Consider the following 15,320-nt stretch of genomic DNA (forward strand, 5'->3'; position numbering starts at 1 on the left):
GTCTACGGGCTGGACTCTAGTGATCCATATCATCCTAGATCCGTTGCGCGCTGTAATGACGTCAGTTGAAAAACCCTCGTGGGGAGGCACTCATGTGATCGGCTGTAAAGGAGTGAGACATCTGATTGGCTGGAGACGACCCTCTTGTAGAAAAAACACATTTGTGAATTGGAGTAGCGCTAGATGAGTCTCAAAAATTCACACACAAATGCAGGGAGGTTTACAAATTAAAAGCACTGAGACAAATGCGCGTTTGACAATTCATGTATCAATGTAACAACTTCCAAATATGTTTTTGATGAAAATTGCAAATAACTGACGATTTGTACATTTGTGAATTTTTATTGCACATATTTAAAACAAGAAATATTTGTGTGCGCATCACAAATATGTTTACAAATCTTATTTTTATATGTAAATTGTTTTTTAACTTATATATGGATTGAAGCATATTTGTGTGTGCATTGAAAATTCCTTTATGTGTGCATTTATCCATTATGAGACTGTTCTGGCTCCATACATGAGAGCCAGTCATTAAAGAACATGCTAAATATTGAATTGGTCACAGATAGGATTGCTAGAATTGAGTCATGTGCTTTCTTGCTAGAAAAATTTGTGCACAAACAAACACACACATGCATACACACACACACTCCGCACCTGTCCCAGCTCCACCATTAGTTCACAGTATCGTTGAATCTGTCCCAGTCTCAGATGGATGTCTGCTGCTTCTTTCAGCCTCTCCTCTTTACTTGGAGCTCCAATACCCCCTCCAAATTTAGACATCTTGACTATAGTGAGCTCCTGCGCTTCAGACTGAAAGAAATAGAACGAGATGATGAAATGAAAGTGAAGGCAAATATTCAAAATGGACTTTGGTTGAATAGAACTAGTTATTCTGTGAAAAAGGGTTAACTAGAAAGCCACATTCCACCTGCAGTTGGTGGGCAGGTATTATAACAAGCATAAATGAATGGCATCAGCATGGTTTTTAATCAATGTGGGCCCAATGTAGTCCTGTTATTTCTATCATAAGCTTTGATTATATTTATATAATTTTGCCGTTTTATACAGTCCAGTTGCTTTTATAATTTTTTGTTTACTTACCCAGGGACATCAGATGCAATTCGCTGCTATCTTATTCTGGTGCAATTAATTTTTATAGTGCACTGTCCCTGTAAAAGTAAACAATAAAAAACAAAAATACTACGGATGTCCCGAGCAGGTCTGCAGGATCGGGATCGTGGCCGATATGCGCAATTTTGAACTTGGACCCAAGCCCAATTTTTAATTATTATTTTTTTACATCAGAGCACAATATGTTACTCAGGCAAACCTGTGGATAAAATGTCTGCAGTGAGGAAATAACTTTAATTAGAAAGCGAAAGCAGTCCAACGGTGACATGTAACATCTGCAATATGACCGATTCCTGAGGGGGTAACAAAAGAGCTGCATTTAATACTACTCATTTGGTACGATAAAAATTTACAGAGAAGGTCATTAAATGAATCGCTCTGGATAACCAACTCATCTTCGTGGTAGAGGATCAAAGTTTTCTTCTTCTGGAGTTTTTGAATCCCCAGTATGCCCTACCATCTTGGCATTACATTACATTACACTACATCACACTTTCGTGGGTCTCATACAGCAGAGCATGTAAACAGGCAATCGAGGAGATGCTGAACACGTGTGAAATAGACAAATAACGCGTCTACATCATTTTATGTGATAAGTAAGGAATATGAAAAATAACAATGGATGACTCTTCTGCTGGCTGTACTCGAGGGTCTGCTGTCACAGCACAGCATCACAGACTCACCTGCTAAGGCAAGGAAGGTGGTCTGCCAATGTTGCAATAGCATATGCAGAATAAGAAAGAGCCATATGAAATACTTTGTTCCAACAAAATAAAAAACCTATTAAGGAACAGCTTGGATGCAGGTACTTTTTTACCGAATGCAGCTGTATTATCCAGGAAAATATTAGTTAAGACAGTGTTAGGCAAGCTACTGAAAATTTGTAATTAGTTACAGTTACTATTTACTTCTTTTAAAAGTAATTGAATTACTTTACCAATTACTGTATATCAAAAGTAATTAGTTACTAGGGAAAGTAACTTTTAAGTTACTTTTATGTCTGCTTTTTTAAAGTAAATATGAACAGTACTTAACAGTCACAATAAACATCATTTTTAGACATATTTATTGTAATCAACAGGACATCGGGCCTTCAAATCAAGCAGTACTTATATCAACTGTATCAGTCATTTAACACAGCTACTCTTTGATGTGGACAGGTTCTTTACACCTGCACATGATTGGCAACTCAGCACTTCATTTTTGTCTTTAATTTTGACGAGTGAAAAGTAATGTCCATACTTCCAGGAGAGAGAGCTCATTCTTTCCTGCACTGTCGGCCATGATGTGGTTTAAAGGAGAACTTCGGCCGTTAAAAACCCATATCCTTGTTGTTCGAGGTTACCAATTGCTGTCATTAGGAAAAACAATGAGAACATTTGGCACAATATTTACCGAGTATCAGAACGGCAGCTAAAGCGAACCTATGGGGGCAGACATAACCGAAAGTGAAACTTAAGGATGTCTGCCCCCATAGGTTTGCTTTAGCTGCCGTCCTGATATCTGATCAATATTGCGCAAAAAATTCATGTTATTTTTCTTACTGACAGCACTCTGTAACCTCGATCAACAGGGATATGAGTTAAAAACGGCCGAAGTTCTCCTTTAATACTGATTGATCGATTGGTGTATCATAGCGCCACCATAAGGTCCTACGACGTTAGATCATAAGCAGCTAAAGTAGGCCTGTCTGTTGTTCTGTGGCGTAGCCCCTTTTAGGAATAGGGCAGTACGTGAGGTGTGAGTGCGTAAGGTGTGAGTGGGCGAGTAAGAGAGAGGGAGCGTGCATGTGTGCAGTAGGTGAATGAATGGGAGAGGAAGGAAAGCCAAGCAGGTAACAGTAGTAGATCGAGCTGTTCATGTACAGTATAGGCTGCAGTTTGGCTGTGAATAAAGGCAACAGCTCCACAAGATACAGCAAAGCTCTCTGGTATTATTTCTCGACGAGCATAACATGTGAAAGGGAAAGACAAACTTCGGCCCTGGAGGAAATCATCCCCCGACCACAGTCCAGGAGCCGAGCAGGATGGTGTACGTTCATTTTTCACAAAAGAGAGTAATGCAAGTTACAAACTCATTTAAATTTCAGTAATTGTAATTGCATTACTTGATTAAAAAAATATTTCATTACATGCTTGTTACTGCTAAAAGTAGTGGAATTACAGTAACGGGTTACTTTGTGGCGCATTACTCCCAACACTGGTTAAGGCTAAGTATCGGATCAGGACTCTGTATCGGCATTACTAAATATTAAAGGACTAGCGGGATCGGGGTAAAAAAAGCCTGATCGGGACATCCCCAAAAAATACTTTAAAAACATACATTTTGTAACGTGCTTGTTCTTATTTCTGGCCAGATTACTCTGCAGACAATTGTCAGGGTTAGGGTCTTTTGTATTTTCATCTTTACTGCTGAAAACAAATATACCTATGATAGAATTTAATCTAACAACATCTGAGAAGAAAGCAGCAGACTTTGAGACGATCACTGCCAATGGCACCTTTTCAACACTCCGACCAGCTGGAGCACCTCTGGGAGGAGAGGAAAGAGATCTGAGATGGAGGCCATGCTAATCCAGCTTGGTTTGAGGCTGCTCATGGCTAATGTCCAGTCCCAGGAAAAGGAAATGGAGAAAATGGGACTCCAGCTGGCCAGACATGTCCCCCCCACAACATCCAGGATCAGGCTGTGTTCAGAGCCGACAGAGTGCAGGACTACGGCTGGTTGATGTGGGTTGGACTCTGTGTTTATAACATCGATGCTTGATGCTCACACTCAAGTCAAGTTATTTGCAAATGTATGCACTGCTCCTTAAGTGAAATACAGAACTCTGAAGTACACTTCTCTGCCTCAGTGTCTGCTGCAAACCTGCTACAGCTCAACCAGGACAAAACTGAGGTTTTAGTTATAGGTCCTGAAGGCCAGAGAGAGAAACTTTTTCCAAAACTACAACATTTCAAACCAACACAATCAGTAAAAAATCTGGGCGTGATTTTTGATTCTGAGCTGAATTTTATTCCACATATCAGAAATATGACAAAAATAGGTTTTTATCATCTTAAGAACATAGCCAGAGTCCGCCCGTTTCTCTCCCAGGCCAGTACGGAGGTGCTAATGCATGCTTTTATTTCCTGTCGCTTAGATTATTGTAATGCCCTGCTCTCTGGTCTTCCCAAAGAGAGTACTCTAAATCTCCAATTATTACAGAACTCAGCCACACGAGTGCTGACGAGGACCAGAGGGCGGGAGCACATTACACCAGTTTTAGAGTCACTGCATTGGCTCCCTGTGCGCTTCAGGATCGATTTTAAGGTTCTTTTACTGGTTTTTAAATGTCTTAACGGCATTGCGCCCTCCTACTTATCTGACCTGCTTTTACCATATCAACCCTCGCGGACCCTGAGGTCCTCCGGCTCTGGCCTTTTATCCCTACCAAAACCAAGAACTAAAACCCACGGTGAGGCGGCATTTAGCCACTATGGCCCCCGCTTGTGGAACAGCCTGCCGGAGAACCTCAGGTCTGCAGAGACTGTTGATATTTTTAAGGGAAGGTTAAAGACACACCTTTTTAATCAGGCTTTTAACTAATATTTTAAATTCTTATTCCATTCTTATGTGGTTCTATCGTATTTTATGTTGTTGTTCCTATCTTGTTTTGTTTTTGTTGTTTTTAAACTATTTTCATCTTAAATAATTTTTAATTTTTTTAATTTTAATTATTTATCTTCGATACTATTTTATTTTATTTATTATTATCTTATGCATTTTATCCTTTTAACTGTTCACTTCTTTAAATTATCTTTTGTCAGGGTTTTTATCCTATCTTATGTTTTTAGTTTTTAAGGGTTAACTCCAGAGTTTCCTCAGGGGGGTCCTCCACACTGGGAGCTGTGTCTGGGATGCTGCTGGGGGTGCTGTCCCTGGGTCCCTTTGGCCCAGCCAGTCGTTGTCTGTCAGGGTCAGGGGGCCTGGGCACTGGTGCCCCCCGTGGCACAGCCTGTGACTCCTCCCAGTGTGGACGGCCCCAAAGGTGGTGTTTCCTCAATCCTCAGTGCCTTGCCATGTCTCCCTATTTCCTGTAGTAAGTGTGTGTGTGTGTGTGTGTGTGTGTGTGTGTGTGTGTGTGTACGTATGTGTGCATGTATATAGTACGGAGGGTGGGAGGGAGGGGCTTTCTTTATTATTGTCTTATGTTTCCTGTGTAAAGCACTTTGTGCTACATACTCATGTATGAAAAGTGCTTTATAAATAAAGTTGATTGATTGATTGAAAGTTCACGGTGTGCTTTCTCATGATAATCTGTATAAGAGCTACGTACCGTTTTAAACTTGAGCAGGTGTTTCATGTGCATCACTCCTTTGCTGTAGCTGGCTGGTAGCAGTGAGTCATCCTGGCCGTTGATGACTGACACCAAGTCCCACACGTTACTGCTGCCTCCTGGAGGCTGGTGCAGGATGAGGCATCCACAGATGTATTCAGAATCAAACAGAAGGCTCTGTTATTGTTGCTGTGGATGCAGTGTTCCACCACATGCAGCGATCAATGATGACAAAGATTTAAAGACATAAAGTGACCAGGGAGAGATGGTTGGGAATGCAGTTGTACACCTTGTGTTAAGTATTTCTAGTTCAAATCAAACCTGAAAATTCTTATTATCTGGCTTGAGTTGGGGTGGCTGTAGCTCAACAGGTAGAGCAGGTCGGCTAGTGATCGGAAGGTCGCTGGTTCAAATCCCATCTCTGGACTGAGCTGAGCTGCATGTCAAAGTGTCCTTGAGCAAGACACCAAACCCCAAATTGCTCATGGTGTGCAGTTTGCACTTCTGCCATCAGTGAGGGCCCTGTGATAAGCTGGTGACTTGTCCAGGGTGTACCCTGCCCTCGCCCAGGGACAGCTGGGATTGGCTCCAGCAAAAACCCCACAACCCCATAAAAGGGATATAGTGGGTTACAGACAATGGATGGATGGAGTTCTCTTCTCTCTGGCTTTTAATGAATCAACAGAATGATTTCTACATGTCCTTTTAGTGTAAAGGGGCTGTATCAAGGCCTATTCTCTTCTAATTTCTGTGTTTAATGCACATTTCCTTTAAACAAATGTGAAATAGTGTGCAGGAGAGAGCCATCTGTTGACTCACCTTCAAATTACATTCAGAAGTCAAACATTTAAAATGAGCCTCATGCAGAAAGAACAGAGCTGCACTTATGGTAAAACTCTAGGCTAGGGACAATATGTAACATTACTGTAGTAATGACAGTTAACCTCAATCTCACAATCTACACACAGACAGTTTGTTCTTAGCTATAAGAGCTCCTTGCAAGTGAACATTAAGAACGCTGCATTACTAATATATCAGGTACTTTAAAATGCCTTATCTGTTATTACTTATTAACAATTTTATATGAGCTGAGATTTCAGAAGAAAATAAAAGCCTGAAGTTGCCTTTAAAGGCCAGCAGAGGTATGAAGGTAGATTTGTGTCTTTGTTATTCAATCAAAAAAGAAGTTGCTTCAAACAAAAAAAAATATTTTCCATAAAAAAAATCACTTCAATCAAAAAAAAACCCTTTCAATCATAGAAAAAAAAGTGTTTGAATGCAAAAAAATATTTGAGACTCAAAAAATTGCATTTGAACACTTTTTTTTTATTGAAAATGTTTTCTTTGATTGAAGTAATCTTTTTGTGTTTGGGCCATATTATATGGGTAGGACATTTGTGTCTTAATTATTCAATCCCAAAAAAGTTGCTTCAATCAAAAAAAATATTTTCAATCAAAGAAAAAACTGTTGAAATGCAAAAATAAAATTGAATCCCCCCCTAAAAAAAACAAAAAAACATTTGAAGTGTTGTTGTTTTTTATTGAAAATATTTTTTTCGATTTGAAGTGATTTTTTTTTGAATGAAGTGAAAAAAGTTTTGAAGTCGTTTTTTTTTTTTTATTGAATTATTTTGACACCAACATCCCGCAGTGGGCGGGTGCTTCCCCATTGGTCAGACATGTTTGAGTGACAAGTGTCTACACCAACGACGTCTTTCTGACAAGCAAGTCATGGCCGCCAGCAAGCCAGGGAGCAGTGGTGGAGTTGTTGTTAACTACAGCATTAAAATGATTGGTGTCATGTTATTAGCCTACTCTGTTTGATATTTCAATTAAACATAAAGCTTGCTAACTTAGTTCACGTTGACTAATTTGTGTGATGGTGTTAGATATCTAACGCTGTCATATTGTCAGGCAGGCTAGCTGATAACGTTAGCCGATGGCCCTGCACACTGAATGAATTGTTTATTTCACTTCATATTATGCATGCAAGTAGTCTAGGAAGTACTAAGTTCAGCAGTATATGAATCATAGACTACTTATGGAAAATAAGCTTTTTATTCCACGTCAAAGTTGAGTGAAATATCCTTACGTTTTTTCTGTTGTCCTTTACTTTGAAATCCGGACACATACCTTCGCGATACCTTCAGTTTATTACCGGGAATAATTACTGTAAAAGTATTGTAATTTTCATGGGTCTGACTGTGTGACTGCAGTCTGCCCCACTGTCACTACCAGCAGCTCTTCAGAGCGGTGTCATTATGATTACCGTAAATGTTAGTAGATTCGCGCACTAGAAAACAACGTGCGGCTGATTTGACCAAGCAAACGCGAACCACGGCTGGCTTGTATGGAGGACCAAACCTGACATAAGTATAAATAAATAAATAAATGCATAAATGCATAAATAAATACATACATAAATAAATAAATACATAAATAAATGCTGAAATAAATAAATGTATAAATAAATAAGTGCATAAATAGATAAATGCATAAATAAATGAATAAATAAATAAATACTGAAATAAATACTGAAATAAATAGATAAAAGTAAAAAAAAAAAAAAGTATAGAATAAATGCTTTTTATTTATTTCTACATTTCTGTTCACCTACATTTATTTATTTCTGTATTTCTGTTCACCTACATTTCTGTATTTCTGTATTTCTGTTCACCTACATTTATTTATTTCTGTATTTCTGTTCACCTACATTTCTGTATTTCTGTATTTCTGTTCACCTACATTTATTTATTTCTGTATTTCTGTGTCCATATGTAAATGAGGAGGTAGGAGGTCCTAACCTCAGTCAAGAGCATGATTGGTTACAGGAGTGTGCTCAATGAGGGTCTACTACTTCTGCCTTACTAGCGGCGCTGATTCCTGTACACTGTACAGGAATGTTGCTGGCTACCAAGCAAGCCCGCTCAGCTAACTGTTAGCTGCAGTTGTTGACATTTGTTCATGTAGCTCTGGTTTAGTTATGAATTTGACTGGCGTTCATTTTAACTTGCGAGGGTCCCAGGTGTGCTGGTGGTGTGGTTTGAGAATCCCGTCTGGAGAGAGAGGGGTCCTCAGCCATGTCCGCTAACCAGGAAAAACATTCTGCTCATCGCTCCAAGTCATGTATATGTGTATTCTAGACGAGCGCTACAGAGCACAAATCGTCCAAAGTGCATGTTGTCGGTCTCATATCTTTGTCGTGAATGTCTGTACTCTCAAATAACTCATGGGTGGAACAGGCTGAGGCATTTGTTCATGCTGAGCGGCTCGAGAGCGGAGTGGAGACCCCTTTTAGCTCTTATGTTAGCTGTCAGCTGCTCGCTGTAGCGCAGCGTTCAGGTTACCTTGTGACACAGGTTACCATCGGGTATTTTTCATTCCGCACTGTTCAAATGGTTACTGAAAGCCATCGTTCCGAGCCGCATACATCGTTATTAAGCTGAAGCTAAGTCAGTGTGAAAACTGTACACTGTCATACAGCCTGCTGGTCAAACAGTCTGCAGAGTACGTTGACATCCAGCCCGAGCTCAGCGTCAGGTCAATCAGCTGTGGCAAATCGTGAGACGTCCAGATCAACCTGTGATACAAACACCAGTAGCGACAATGGTTCATAGGAAAGCCCATACCTGTATCTCACTCTCGGTGGTAACATGTGTCAACAGTTAACCTGGACGCTACGCTCTTAGCGCTAAAGCGAGCAGCTAAAAGCTAACAGCTAACTGCTAACAGCGGTGTCCACGCCGCTCTCGAGCCACTCGGCGTGAACAAATGCCTCAGCCTGTTCCACACATGAGTTGTTTGAGAGTACAGAGATTCAAAAACCTGGTGCCTATATGACCCACAATGCCACTTAGCAATTAAGTGACATTTAAATTCACATTTACATTTACATTAAGGAGATGCTTTTGTCCAAAGCGACTTACAATAAGTACATTTGTCACAAGAGAGAAACCACGGCATATCACCGTCGATGGAGCAAAACATGGACATCACTCGATGCAGAAAGGCAGTAGTAGTATATGCCCTTTAAAATCAGCAATAATAAATGAGAATTCTGAACATATTTACCGAAAAGCATTCAGAAAACCAGCGCAGTTTCTTGGCCCTGATGTCTATGCTCAGTTTATCCAACTCCTGCTTGATATCTCGGGACACTTTCCCACAGAGCAGCGGCAGTGAGCCAGGAACCATCGCTGTGTCTGCAGAAAGCACACAGCCAGCATGCTTAAATGAGGTTTCAGAACATAGTGCTATGAAATACAAGACATGAGGAGTTGTTCTCACCTGTGTTTCCTATGATCTTTTCCCAAGGCTGCTCGGTGAGGATGTTAAGCAGCAGTGGAGAGATGAGGGGTGTGAGAGACCACAGCCTCACTGTGCTGTCTCTGCTACAGCTGGCCATGGTGAAAGGACGACTCTGATGACATGTCAAACCTACAGACACGTACACCGACTTGTAAGTACTTGTCTTTATAGAAGTACAGCAGGTAGAGGGCTCAGGTACATAAAACAAAACGTGTTTACTGTATGTTAAATTTGACAGTACAACACTTCATTGAACTTTTTATTGTCTTTTTATATGGCCATTCATCACACACTGTAGGTGACCGCCTGATGTGTATCTACAGTAATGATAGTTTCATAGTTTGTTTCATTCTATGATTCTGTCCTACCGTAGACATCAGCTCCGTGGTCATAGACTGTATCTAGACATGTGCCATCTCTTGTGTCCCACACTCGGATTGTATAATCCCAAGAACCTACAAAAACACAACATTTTACAACGTCAGTTCAAAACACTCTGACAGTATACCCTATCACTTTAATGGGCAGCCTATTCTACACCATACACCTGCCAGTAAAACGCCAGCAACCTAAAGCACAATACCATACATCGCATATAGAGCTGGACTGTGAATCAAAAAAAGAAAAAATGTCCTCTTTCTTTACTGTAATAAAATTTGCATTACTGATTAATAATATTAATATCATTCCTGGACAGCTGGGTAAGGAAATCATGCACACTTTCTCTAAAAACTGCAATAGCCTACGTGATGTCCTTGAAGTAAGTGTCTTTTCTTATTCTGTTCTAGTCAATATCTTGTTATCCCGCATTTAGGCAGTTATTTAGTTAGGCCAATGATCTATACTTTGTTACAACGGGTAGCTACTGACGTCTCACCCGACTTACAAACTTTTTATCCTCATCGTGTTACTACACGTTGTTTTGTTGTGCTAATGTGTAGCCATAAACTCATTTGTGTGTGCAGCAGCTCCAGCTGTCCAGGAATGATAGAAATATTATTAATTAGTATTTCATGCGCACTACTTCATGGTCACAAATTAGTATTTTGTGCACATGAACCAGTATTTCGTTCGCATGTTATAGCTATATTGTGGCCACAACTTTAGTTTTTTTTTTACCATGTCATTTCTGGGGCTCCATACTAATTACTTTTTATATGAAATCAACTGAAAACAGTACAAAGGCAATATATCTATTGTTTGATCTCAACAATAGATTTTTATTTTTTTTTCACTCTAAATTTGATGCAGCAACACGTTTAAAAAAAGTTGAAGGATGAGCAACAACAGACAGAAGAAACAACAACATAAGTTGTGGAATGCTCCAAAAACACTTGTTTGGGTATGAATGGAGCATCCTCACAAGGCTCAGTCGTGCGAAAACACAGATGGGGAGAGGTTCAACACTTTGAATAAAGGTGATTGCAACCTGTAATCCGAAACCCTTTTAACACTGTAGTCAGTCAACACAGTTCTTGAATGATTACATTCTGTTTAATTTTATTTCTTTTTTACACAGTATTTAACCTTTTTTTAAACTAGGGTTGTACAAACATCCACAAATTCTGTAGATGTGCCTTCTCTTGCCATCAATCTTTCGGTTAAACATCCATGAAACGCTGTATATGAAGCCCAGCAGGCACGTGCACACGTAAGGCCCAAGGGGTGCTTGAGCCCCTGCCCTTTTTGCCTTGTATTATAAAGTGCCCTTTTTGTGTGTTTTTTTTAATGAATAAATAAATTCCTATTGTGCAAAGGGATGTAAAAAAAAACGGTGGTATAAAAACGCCACGCTGATCTACCGTACGCATTTCGTACGTAATACAGTGTTGTGAGTGTGTTGAGCCTATAAAGCCGCTTCTCTGTCCGCTGCAGCTCCACTCTGTCTCTCACACAGAGAATATTATACCCAACAGGAATAATTATGACAAAAACACAAACAGGAGTGGAAAACAAGTCTTACAGCTTTGCAGAGAGCTGGGTCTGTACATTGTCAATAGAAGGCTGCGAGGGGACTCCTTTGGACAGTATACATATTGTTCAAACCTTGGCAGCAGCACTGTTGATTATGCTATAACAGACTTAGACTTAACCTCTTTGAGAGCCTTCACGGTGAAAGAACAAACACCTCTATCAGATCACTCTCAGATCACCTTGTATCTGAAAAGAGCAGACACAGGTAACACATGTTCTGAGCCATGTAAACTGTACAAAATAAAGAAAAGATACAGATTGGCACAAAACAGCCAGGCAAAGTACCAGGACACAATGGTCAGTGAAGATATCCAGTCTCTTCTAGACTCCTTCCTGGTCCAGAGCTACCCTCAGAATACAGAAGGTGTAGAGCTGTGTCTGGTAGACATTAACCACGTATTCCATCATTTGGCCTCATTATCAAACTTAAAATGCAAAACAAAACAACCGAAGAAAATGAACAGGGAGAGGTGGTCTGATTCAGACTGTAAAACCATCAGGAAGACATTAAGAAAAGTCTCAAATCTAAAACACAGGAATCCAGACAGCCAGGAGCTCCGCCTGAGTTACTGTGAGACTCTAAAACAATATAAAAACACACTGAGAACAAAAAAAGAACAATATCTACAAAACCAATTACAACTGATTGAAGAGTCTCTAGGGTCAAATAAATTCTGGGAAAATTGGAACTTATTTACCAAGAAATGGTACAACGAACAGCCCATTCAAAATGGAGATACATGGAAATATCATTTTGAAGATCACTATAGAAAACAGCCAAAGAATCAAGCTCAAGAGCAGATATTCAGAAAAACATAAAGATCTTGAAAGAGTCATTAAAATGATCAAACCCCACTGGATTACATCACAGAATTAGAACTGGAGGACAAACTCAAGATTCTGCAGCCCAAAAAAGCGTGCGGGCCTGCTGGCATCTTAAATGAGATGTTGAAATATACCACCAGAAAATGCAAATTGGCTATTGAACTTGGTACTTAGTGTGGGTCATTTCCCTGAAAGCTGGAGTGAAGGGCTGATCACACCCATCTTTAAGAATGGAGACAAATTCAATCCCAACAACTACGAGGCATCTGTGTGAGCAGTAACCTGGGGAAGTTATTCTGCAGCATTCTAAACTCAAGAATTATGGACTTCCTCACCGAGCACAGTGTCTTAAGCAAAAGTCAGATTGGATTCCTTCCAAACTATAGAACAGCTGACCACATTTTCACCCTACACACACTAATTGATAAATATGTTAACAAAAATAAATGATTCAGAGGAGGGTGTGGAGAATTGGCGCAGGATCCCAGCATGCAAACGGCAGTGTGAAAGAGGCTCCTGTCACAAGTACAGACACTCAGAGAGGAGTTATTTCCACAATTTGAAAAACAATGCCCTGAATTCGGAGGTTTGACAGAAAGGGAGAAATTACCCCTCATGCAGTGTTGGCTGCTAAATATGTCACTTCCTGCCACAGCAAAAGAGACAATCAGTAGGACATAGATATATAGTCAGATAGACATTTATACCGCCACCATCTCCTTTTATTTATTTATTTATTTATTCTATTTATTTATTTATTTTAATGATTATTTATTTATTCATTTTTTAAATGTATTTATTTATTATCATTTTACTTATCTATATTACCACTAGTTGTATTGTCCCAAATACTAACATCGCTTCATTTTATTTCATTCTATTTTCAATCTATGTTATAGCGCTTTCCACAAGCGCCGGCTGCCGGCCATATAGCCACAGTTAACTCCAGCCGGCTACTTTAATGACTATTATTTTTCGATTTTAATAAAGTTAAATGTTTTTCTAACAGACTGACAATAATGTCAAACTGAACCGCACTCATTAAAATTGTGATTCGCTGTGCTTGTACTGATAATAATCACAAATTACTCCGATCATCGCCGACTTCATTGATCACAAGGGAGAGAAACTCATCCGCGGCCCCGACACGCGGTGTGTGTGCGCGCGCACTCAGCGGAGTCAGTGTGTCGGCCGTCGGAGGCGAGAAGCAGGGCTCACCATAATACGCTTATTTTGTCACCGGTAATCCACTCTTCTCTTCCAGCGTCCATTTAGCAATACCTGCGACACGTGCTGGCATCAAAAAACACTGTCGGTTGTACAAATGAAACCAAACGGACTCTAAGAGTGTATTTTCATTAGTTGCTAAGGGAGAAACGTTCACTGAGTGTTTAATTGTGTAGCCACCACTGCAGACTGTGAAGGTGTCATGCACCGACAATAAGATATTTACAAGCCCAGAACGCCTCATGATGCAATATTATGTGAGCTTGTATAGCCTATTATTCATATTTTCAGTGCGCAAATCACAGTTTTTATTGGTGCATTAGCGTCTGGCATACTTAGTTACACTAATGAATAAAAGAAGATGCGATATTTTGTAATAATAGTAATATAATATATAGAGTAGATATTGATGCTGATGATGATAATAATAATAATAATAATAATAATAATAATAGAGCAAATGTCTGAGAAATTAATATAGGCTGCCTGTTCTGCAGGCACACTTAGGCTAATAATAATAAGAATAATAATAATAATGTAATAATAATATTAATAATGTAACATTAGACCAGTGTATAAGATCGTACTACCCCCCCCCCCCGGCTGGCTACTTATTTATTATGGCTGGCTAGTCTGTGTCTTAGTGGAAAGCCCTGTATGTATATATATAAATATATATATATATATATATATATATATATATACATATATATATATATATATATATATATATATATATATATATATATATATATATATATATATATATATATTACCTATATTACATGTACATATATTGTTTTATGTCTTTTGTTTTGTTGAATAGTATTATTGTTATGATTGTTGTAATTGTGTTTTGGCAACGCATGTTAAATGTCATGCCAATAAAGCCTTTTGAATTGAAACTGAATTGTGAAAGAGAGAGAGAGAGAGCGCAAGAGAGAGAGACAGAGACAGACAGAGAGGATCAACACAGGATCAACAGCAGCATGTCCAGAGACTGTGTCCTAAGGCCCAACGTCCACCTGGCCCACCACCCCACCCTGGATGTCAACTGTCTCTACGACCATGTCCCCCTGTTTAAAAACAAAGTCCCCATCTTCGCCCGGACACTGAAAGACGTCGCTCTCAACAGAGACCAATCAACACCCCACAGAAGGAGCAGCTCGACCCACAACCCCCTCAGACCAACAAGGCCGCCCACTGGACCACCAACCAGACCACCCCAATGGAGACCAGATCATCCTCACCTTCCTTCACACCATGTCCCACTAAGACCCCACCAGAGCAGCTATAATCCCCCTCAAACCAGACCAGAGCCACTCTTGCCCCCAAGGGTCCCACCCCAACCCCAGCGACAGGAGCTACACCCTGGCCCACTGAGCTATGCTCAGGCAGTGAGGAGAGCAGCAGGCCATACCCTCACCACCCCCCCTGCCCCTGAGCCCACCCCCACACCCCCACACAACGAGCTGAGAGACATCCAGCAGATGCTCGGCCTGCTCTGCTCTCACCTGATAGGTCAGGTACC

The 15,320-nt window shown here is 40.0% G+C and overlaps 1 protein-coding gene across 6 annotated transcripts in view; it reads right to left on the minus strand.

Moving 5' to 3' along the window:
• Positions 1 to 15,320, minus strand: part of wdr17 (WD repeat domain 17) — a 62,101-nt gene that overhangs the window by 19,484 nt on the left and 27,297 nt on the right. For all 6 annotated transcript variants that reach the window (XM_030428036.1, XM_030424908.1, XM_030426539.1 and 3 more), the window contains 5 exons: positions 10,132 to 10,218; positions 9,743 to 9,892; positions 9,527 to 9,657; positions 5,456 to 5,581; positions 661 to 816 (listed from right to left, as the gene is read on the minus strand). In XM_030428036.1, the coding sequence (XP_030283896.1) occupies positions 661 to 816; positions 5,456 to 5,581; positions 9,527 to 9,657; positions 9,743 to 9,892; positions 10,132 to 10,218 (650 nt within the window). The remainder of the gene's footprint in view (positions 1 to 660; positions 817 to 5,455; positions 5,582 to 9,526; positions 9,658 to 9,742; positions 9,893 to 10,131; positions 10,219 to 15,320) is intronic.

The sequence above is a fragment of the Sparus aurata genome, chromosome 1 (assembly GCF_900880675.1).
Source record: "Sparus aurata chromosome 1, fSpaAur1.1, whole genome shotgun sequence".
NCBI classification, from domain to species: Eukaryota; Metazoa; Chordata; class Actinopteri; order Spariformes; family Sparidae; genus Sparus; species Sparus aurata.